This window comes from Trichechus manatus, unplaced genomic scaffold (assembly GCF_000243295.1).
Source record: "Trichechus manatus latirostris isolate Lorelei unplaced genomic scaffold, TriManLat1.0 scaffold00006, whole genome shotgun sequence".
Lineage (NCBI taxonomy): Eukaryota > Metazoa > Chordata > Mammalia > Sirenia > Trichechidae > Trichechus > Trichechus manatus.
The window spans coordinates 762,477-771,503 of record NW_004443942.1 but is presented as its reverse complement, the minus strand read 5'-3'; the positions used below and the strand labels follow the sequence as shown (position 1 = coordinate 771,503).

Sequence of the window (9,027 nt, the reverse complement as noted above, 5' to 3'; positions counted from 1 at the left end):
TTAGATGGCTGCTCACAGGCTTTTAAGACCCCAGACACTACTCGCCAAGGTAGAATGTAGAACATTGTCTTTATAAACTGTGTTATGCCAACGGAGCTAGATGTTCCCGAGACTATGGTCCCCACAGCCTTCCAGGGCCTCGGAAATCTTGTTAAGCATTTCCACAGTTGTCCTAAGAGCAAAAGAGTACACTCAGGGCTTATGCAAGGGAGTGAGAGGATCAGATTTGTGTTTTGAAAATATTTCTCCACTAAGGAGGCTATTACTGTGGTCTAGGAAGGTGTGAAAGTAGGTTAGGCTAGGGTGACAGCAGTAAAGAGAGGAGTTAGTGAGTGTATTTGAGAGGTGTTTACGGACTAGAATTGATAGGGTTGGTATTAGATTGCACGAGGGAGGAGGGATGCCCTGCTGGCGCCTCCTAGGATCTGACTTCAGAACTGGGTGAGTAGGAGTGACATTCACTAAGGTGAGAACAGCTTTTTCTTCACTGAGAAATAGTTTGTCTAATTTTATATTGAAGCTTGAGAGTGTATTTATTTTCCTGTGGAAATTTGGTGGCACAGTGGTTAAGAGCCATGGTGAGCTACGGCTGCGAACCAAAAGGTCAGCAGTTCAATTCCACCAGCCGCTCCTTGGAAACCCTATGGGGCAGTTCAGCTCTGTCCTGTAGGGTCGCTATGAGTCAAAATCGACTTGATGGCAACGGGTTTGGTTTTTTGGACTCATGGGGAAAGGAATGACAAGTTTAGGACACTTGATGTTGGACGCTTAGGGATGCTTACTTGTTTTCCCTTGAACTTTAAAAAGAAGTCAGATTGTTATAGCTGTAGCCTTTAAAAAAAAAAAAAAAAAAGGCAAGGATATCCAACTTCAAAATTCCTGAAGGTTACATTTAGAACTACTCTCCTGTCCCCTCCCTTCCATCAAATCTGTTTCTTCAATCTGAAAAAACTGAATGGATTCTATACAGAAATCAGTATGGTTTTAGCTTATTCTTTTTTTTTTTCTTTAATCAAATTTTTAAGCCTCTTCTCCTTAAATCTCCAAGTAGTTAGATGTGAGAAAAGAATTCCTGGGGTTGGAATATTATTGCCTCATCCAGTGATTGTACGGACTGGGTGATATTAAGATCTAGCTGCTCTGAGGTGCTCTGCTTCTAGTCTAGAATGTCTTAGGCAGGTCTACCAGAGATAGAAAAGACCTTTAGATCATCTTGGTTAAAGCCCTCATCTAATGCTGATGAGTTGATAGAAACCAGTCTGTGAGAGGCCATGCAGTTGACCCAGTCCTCCCAGGACTGATTGGGAATACCTAAGCCTTGGCATTCTCTCTCTCAAAGGTCTGAAGCAGATCAGAGTTTGAGCCTTCTTAACTCCTTGCCACTTTTATTCAGCAGAAATTATCCAGTAGGGCCTCCTGAAGGGAAGTTAAACCGCTAGTGGTATAGTCAGAGGGGAATGTGAAATGGGAGCTCAGTCCCATAGTCCGATCCTTTGCTTAGGTACTGGATTCGGGGTGGGGGATGTAGCTGCTGCTGCTGCTGCTGCTGATGATGATGATGTGTGTGAGTGTGTATACACCTCAGGTCAGGTGGTAGGCTCTCTGTCACTCTCTCTCTGTCTCTCTCTCTCACATATACAAATACACACTCACCAGTGTCTTCAGCCTGTGCCTGCTTCTCTATGTCATAGCCTAGCAACCTCCTTGGCATGGGGGAATAGAATAGGACTTCATGTGCTACCTGACTTCTCTTGTAGCTATGAGTCTCTGAGGTCATAGTGAAATCTCAACATGGGAGCTTTGTGGGCTGGGTCTCCCCTTTCCCTTCCACCTTCCAGATAACAGCCTGACTCTACCGTTGCCTCTGTTCCTACAGCATTCCACCTCCGTTAGCATCATGGGCTTTTCCAACACTTTGGAGATGGAGGTGTCATCTCCCAGGCTGACGAGGACCCTTGAGCCCCAGATCCAGAGCGTGAGCAGCCTGACAGCTGGCCCTCCCCAGGCAGTGCCAAGCCCTCTGAATGCGCCCCCTCAAGCCATGTCCAGCCTGACAAGTATTCAAAGCCAGACCATGCCTAGCCTGACAACTAGCCACCTGCAGACCATTCCCAGCCTTGTGCGTGGCACCCATCAATCCATGCCTAACCTGATGAGTGACCCTCCCCAGGCCGTCACAAGCCTGGCAAGTGATCACTCTCAGGTCGGGCCCAGCCTAATGTCTGGTCACATTCAGGCCGTGCCTAGCCTGGCAACTTATCCTCTGCAGAGCGTGTCTCCAGCTTCTGACACGCAGCCGGAAACTGGATCCAGCTCCAGCTCTGGCCAAGCTGTGCCCCTGTGCCCTGGGGATGGGGCAGACCGCACCCTGGGAAATGCCCTGTGTAAGGTAAGTCTTGAAGAAATGCCATTTGGCTCCCTCTGCTTATCACTGGGCAGAATGCTGGCCACTGAAGGTCTTACTCCGGCCTTAGCTTAACAGCTCTGAGACTGCTAATGCTCAAATGTCTCGCTTCTTTGATTCTTGTTTGCCTTTCACTTTTGAAAGATGGAAAGTGAGGAGCCCACCCGCTTCAGTGACTCTCTGGTGCAAGGCCCCACAGCCCTTTGTCTGGATGCTCCCAAGGACTTAGCTCTCCCCTCAGAATTGGAGGAGCCAATTAACCTGTCGGTGAAAAGACCTCTGCTGGTCCCAGCAGCCAACACATCCATGGCTCTGCAGCAGTACCAGAACCCAAAAGGTGAGGCTCAAGTGAATAGCCTGCCTTTTGTGCTGGCCATGGACTTGAGCAAATGGACTCAGCACTTCTAGGCAAGACAGAGGCCAGCAGACAGGCTCTGAGCATGGGGAGCAGTGTTTTTCTGTAAGGCTAAATTCAGTTCTCCTCTCCAGAACTGACTTGCTGGTGCCTGTTCTGCTTCCCTCACTGTAGCCTCAGCTGATCCAGGCATGGTCAGGACTTAACGTACTTGTGACATCCCCATGCAAAAACTCCCATGAGTCTGGGTTATAGGTGGTGGGGAGAAATAGGAAGAACTCACCCCAGAAGGACGAGCTTTGCCAAAATACTACAGGGAAAAGAGCATGGACTTTGAAGTCAGACAGATCTAATTTAGAAACCAGCTCTTTCTCTTTATGTTTGATGCTAGGTAAGATACCTAACCTCTCTGAACTGGTTTTTTTTGCTGTAAATGGGGCTAATCATGTCTACTTCATAGGCTATTGGGACAAATGAGTACAGTAAAACCACTTGATACCTTACTCTGTAGTAACAAGAATTTGTCTTGTGCTGGCAGTAATGTGAATCTGTGTTGTGCCCCATGATAAAGGGAATTCAGACAATTGGAGATTGGCTATGATTCTCTGCTCAGTTATCCATGCCCCTTCTCAAATAGGCAGGGCTAAGGTTCCTTTCTTCTGTGGAAGGTGAGGGCTAGTTGGGAAGATAGGAAGCAATTGCCTTGTGGTCATTTAGGACTTTTCCAGTTTAGTGCATGTTGTCTGTTCAGTTTGTAATGATCTCTTTTCCCCTCACACTGCCTAAAAGGCCAATTGAACAATTATTGGTTCTTAATAACTGCACAATAATGTAAACATGGATTTTATGCAATTATAATTTTTGGACCCTGCTTGCCCACATGGTTGATTTTACTGTACCACCTGAAAAGTACCTACAACGATGCCTGGTGCTGTGTGTTCATAAACGTCTCTCCTCACCACAGCCTCCTGCCCATCTACACAGGTTGCACTACTCAGGCAGGGCTCCCTAGGATCCCCTTGCCCATGGGGTGTGAGCTGGATTCAGGCAGTGCTAGAATCCTGGTTCCTGGCTGAAAAGGCAAAGCCTTGACAGAATGACTTCCAAGAGCCCGCCACACCCAGGCACTGGGAACAAGTGATTTCTGAGCTCATTTCAAGAGTGAGAATCTGGCGCCTCTGTGCCTGAACCAACCAACACCCACCCCTACCCAGCCTCTAAGTGTTATCTATGTTTATCTTTTTAAAAGAAGGTGACCTTCTTCCCCTCTCAGGAAGGAGACCCATGGTAGCATGGTCACCACTCTGTGTGATTACAGTGTGGGTCACAATTGTGTAACATGTATGTGGCTAAAGGTGTGAGTAGCAGATATGAGTGGAAGGTATAGGTGACAGGAGTAGTGAAAGGTATGTGATTATAGCTATATGATTTCAATTATGGGTAAAAAAAAGTGTTAACAAGTGTGATTACAGGTGTGGGTGGCAAGTGTGTTGTCATAAATGTATGGCACAGGTATTTGTCTTTGTCCTTAGAGTATGAGAATTTTGAACAAGGAGCCCTGGAGCTAGATACAAAAGAAAACCAGAGCATCAGGTAACACACTCTTGGCCCAACATCCCCCACCCCCAACTTCATGTCCTAGGATGTTGGCACAGGAAGTAAGGATCCTTGATGACTTAACCGAAAACAGAAATTTGCCAGCGACTACCTTCTTTAACCTCCAGACCCCCCAGTGGGGTGTGTGTAGTTGAATGTCTGGGATGTTGTGGGAGGGCGCCCTGGCTCCTGCCCCATAAGACAGGCAATCTGCATGAACTCCTCCCTCTTCAGGGAACCCCCTTCTTTGGCTTAGAGGTTGGAAAGGCTCCTCCCGAGACCCAGGGGTGTTTCTCTAGCCACAGACCCTTCAAAAATGAGCCCAAGATTCCCTATGTGCGACTGGAGCGACTCAAGATCTGTGCTGCCTCCTCGGGAGAGATGCCTGTGTTCAAGCTGAAGCCACAGAAGAATGATCAGGATGGGAGCTTCCTGCTGATCATTGAGTGTGGCACTGAGTCCTCCAGCATGTCCATTAAGGTACCACTTTGCTCTGCCTTGGCCTTGAACCTTTGCCCAACCCAGCCACCTCTTCTTTTTCTCTGCTGCTGCCAGAATTCTGGCTCTGGGACCATGACCTGAGCCCCTGAGTGGGGCTGCAGCATGGCCAGACTTTGTCCCCTACTGCAAGCGGCCTGTGAGATGCACATTAGGAGTGAGCTGTCCCAGAATTCATGGGATCTGGCTGGCTTGGGGTCCTGGAATAAGTGGTTTTCACAGCTGGGACTCAGGGCCTGCCAGTCTCCCCCGCTTCTCCAACAAGCTGTAGGTGCTGTGCTTCGACTGCTCAGACTCACTTCTTCCCCAAGGTCAGCCAGGACAGCCTGCCTGATGCTATCCAGACCCCAAGTCTGGGGGGAAGAAAGGTCACTGTCACTTCTGTGGCGGGGCAGCGGCCACCAGAGGTTGAGGGTGCATCTTCTGAGGAACACAGACTCATTCCTCGAACCCCTGGAGCCAAGAAGGGCCCCCCAACACCCATAGAGAATGAGGACTTCTGTGCTGTGTGCCTCAATGGGGGAGAGTTGCTCTGCTGTGACCGCTGCCCCAAAGTGTACCACCTCTCCTGTCACGTGCCGGCCTTGCTCAGCTTTCCAGGGTGAGTCATGCCAGCCCATGGCCATCGCCTGGTGATCAGAGGTTATCTCCCAGTGATTATTATTCCAGGCCAACCCCACAGAGCTCCCAAGGACAAGCTTACCACCACCCCCCTCCCCTGGGCCTGCATGAGTTGCAGGTGTCTGAGTTGGTGGGCCTCACAGCTGTGTGCCTTCTGCACACTGACAGGTGAATGTCTGACATTTGGTTGTCTTCCCTTCCTCCTCTGTTCCCAGCTTCTTGCTGCACACAGATTTGCCCCTTTACTCCTGCCCCCAGCGCCTTTGGTAACTCCTATTCTTCTGGATTCACTAAACCCTGAGTTATTGAATTTCTTTCAAGCTTGTGGCTAGGAAGCCATTCCCTACAGGGCAGGGCTAGGGACTCAGTTTCCCACGCCACTGCCACCACCCCCCGGCCCAACATCTCTTAGGTCAGAGGGACAGGGAATGGTGTTCTTGGCAATGGTCTGAGGCCTCACTTGGCCTCACTTGCCTATGCAGGGGGGAGTGGGTGTGTACCTTGTGCCGCAGCCTGACCCAGCCCGAGATGGAATATGACTGTGAGAATGCACGCTACAACCAGCCTGGAGTACGAGCACCTCCTGGACTGAGCATGTATGACCAGAAGGTAGGGAGGGGTCTCTGGGAGCAGGGTCCCTGCCTAGGGCAGCCTCCCTATGCCTACAGGGACTGAGGCTTTTCAGAGGGGATGGAAAGCCTTTTCTGGTACCTTTCTTTGGGGCTATGCCTGGCAACTTGGCCCATGGGGGGTTACCGTGATTTTCTTCCTGCCAGCTGTCTTTCTCTGGCCCGGGCAGCTACACTGCGCCTTAGTGTGGTGGTTTATACCCTGTGGGACGGCCAAGCCCTCTAGAGTTAATCAGAGTCACCATCTTTAGTTCTTATGGAGATGGGGCCAGAGCTAAGTAACACCATTGCCAATTCTGGTTTCTGCAGAAGTGTGAGAAGCTGGTGCTGTCCTTGTGCTGCAATAGCCTCAGCCTGCCCTTCCACGAACCTGTCAGCCCCCTGGTAAGGAAGGCTCCCTGTTTCTGTCTGTTGCTGTCCTTTCTGCTCAGAGGACCTGAGGACATTGGCAGGATCACTGTGGTACCCAGGGTGGACTCAGAGCATGGCCTCTGGAAGTAGTAATAATATTAATATGTGGATGGTCCAGGGGACCCGGGGACATGGCCACTTCGCACTCCCAACTGCTGCTGCATCAGACCTGACTTGGCAAGTGACCCATTTCTCCTTTTCCCTTTCTCTCTGTCTTCTTTCTCCTTTTTTCTTCATATTGCTTCTCACCTTTTTTCCCTCTGTTCACTTCTTTTCCAACCCATTCTCCACTTCTTCTTCCTTCCTTTCTATACCTTCACTTCTCTCTTCTACCTCCTCCCCTTCTCTCCTCCCGAGGCCCGACATTATTACCAGATTATCAAGAGGCCCATGGATCTGTCGATCATCCAAAGGAAGCTGCAAAAGAAGGACCCAGCTCACTACACCACCCCAGAGGAGGTGGTGTCAGATGTGCGCCTCATGTTCTGGAACTGTGCTAAGTTCAATTACGTATGTCCTGTCCTGTTCTCCTCTCCTCTACTTCCCAGTGGCTCCAGGACTGTCCTGGCTGGATGGGGAGTCAGGTTTGGTCCTGGGCTGCTATGAGCTTAAAAGCTCTCTCCTATACTTGGGCCTCTCATGGACTCAGGGGAAAGGTGGGGAGGGGCTAGTAGTGACTGGCCATCTGGGAGTACCTGTCAGGGTCACTTCTGCTTTAAAAGTTGATGCCAAACTGGTTATCCTGAGTCCTGAGATGAAAACATCAGGTTCTAGACATCCTACAAGCCCCAGCACAGGCTTTGACCTGTCTGTAGAGCTTCTGAGGGACCTGGAGGAGGTAAGCTGGTAGAAAAAGGCCAGACCATCACTGTTCTTCTCCCCACCTCAGCCTGACTCAGAGGTTGCAGAGGCTGGCCGCTGCCTGGAAGTATTCTTTGAGGGCTGGTTGAAGGAGATCTACCCGGATAAACGGTTTGCCCAGCCAAGGCAGGAGGACTCAGATTCCGAGGAGGTGTCTAGTGAGAGTGGATGTTCCACTCCCCAGGGCTTCCCATGGCCCCACTACGTGCAAGAGGGCATCCAACCTAAGAGGCGGCGGCGACATATGGTAAAGAGTTGCTGCCAGCTGGCAGACGGGGGTGGGGTGGGGTGTGGGTGTACAGAGTAACCTAATGTGCGACTGCTCAAGTGACACAAGAGATAGTGGTGACAGTGAACCCTGACTCCCAATCCCTCGGCCTATAGAAAGGCGGGGAAGTGCAGGCATCATCAACTCCAGTTACCAGTGAGGATTGGAATTCAGAGAGGTGAACGTACCTGCCCAAGATCACTGTCTTAGTTATCTAGTGCTGCAATAACAGAAATACCACAAGTGGGTGGCTTTAACAAACAAATTTATTTTCTCATAGTTTAGGAGGCTAGAAGTCCAAATTCAGGGTGCCGGCTCTAGGGGAAGGCTTTCTGTCTGTTGGCTCTGGAGGAAGGTCCTTGTCTCTTCTGAGCTTTTGCTCCTGGGCGATCTTCACGTGGCTTGGTATCTCTCTTCCCCCATCTCTGCTTCTTTGTTTGCTTGTTTTATCTCTTTTATATCCCAAAAGTGATTGACTCAAGATATACCCTACACTAATCCTGCCTCCTTAACATGACAAAGACAACCCATTCCCAAATGGGATTATAACCACAGGCATAGAGGTTAGGATTTACAACACGTATTTTAGGGGGGACCTAATTTAATCGATAACAGTCACCCAGCAAATTAATGGCAGAACTAGGGTGGGAAACCAGGTCTCCTCACTTCCCAGGTCAGTGCTTATTATACTACACCATGATGCTCGTAAGAAGAGAAGTACCTGGTCTTAGTGCCCGGTCTCTACTTGGCTTTGAGGGAGAAGGGAAGGAATCCTTTTCTGCCGCTTGTTGGAGGGAAGGAAGGAGATTTGTTGCTGGTAGCAAAGAGAGCTCCTTTAACCTTTTGGCTAATCCCACCTGTGTAGACCTGAAACCTCAATTCAATTCTGTGTAATTACACTGACATTTATTACCTGCCCACTGTGAGGCAGGGCCTGACCAGCCCTTCCCAGTTGTTTATCATACATTGGTCAGTGGCTTTCGTGGGTTTTGCTTTGCATTTCTGGGGGTAGAATAAAACGTTTTGACCTGGGGAATTCCAATCTCAGCATTTAGCCTTTTCACCTTAATGAATTTTACATTTGGCCATTCCAATTACAAATATATATATATTTTTCTTTTCAGGAAAATGAGAGAGCAAAAAGAATGTCATTCCGCCTAGCCAACAGCGTCTCCCAGGTGTGAGAGTTGGAAGGAGACAGAGCACTGGCAGCTAGTGCCCCATCCTGTTGACCACTCCTTCCCACCTTTCAGCTCATTCTCTTCAGGTTGTGGGTGTGAGATGAGTCTCACTGAGCTGTGTAATACTCTTCTTTGCCGTTTGCATCTACAACATTTATTTGGAAGCCATACGGCACCCACTACAGAGAAGATTTCAGTAATAA

General features: G+C 49.4%; 1 protein-coding gene across 1 annotated transcript in view; it reads left to right on the top strand.

Moving 5' to 3' along the window:
• TRIM66 (tripartite motif containing 66) overlaps positions 1 to 8,827 on the top strand; it is a 36,885-nt gene extending 28,058 nt beyond the window's left edge. The window contains exons 13-22 of the mRNA XM_004369620.1: positions 1,877 to 2,393; positions 2,646 to 2,741; positions 4,292 to 4,352; positions 4,661 to 4,835; positions 5,165 to 5,454; positions 5,957 to 6,083; positions 6,413 to 6,487; positions 6,872 to 7,024; positions 7,404 to 7,622; positions 8,768 to 8,827. Coding sequence (XP_004369677.1) covers positions 1,877 to 2,393; positions 2,646 to 2,741; positions 4,292 to 4,352; positions 4,661 to 4,835; positions 5,165 to 5,454; positions 5,957 to 6,083; positions 6,413 to 6,487; positions 6,872 to 7,024; positions 7,404 to 7,622; positions 8,768 to 8,827 — 1,773 coding nt within the window. The remainder of the gene's footprint in view (positions 1 to 1,876; positions 2,394 to 2,645; positions 2,742 to 4,291; positions 4,353 to 4,660; positions 4,836 to 5,164; positions 5,455 to 5,956; positions 6,084 to 6,412; positions 6,488 to 6,871; positions 7,025 to 7,403; positions 7,623 to 8,767) is intronic.
• The last annotated feature ends 200 nt before the right edge of the window (positions 8,828 to 9,027 follow it).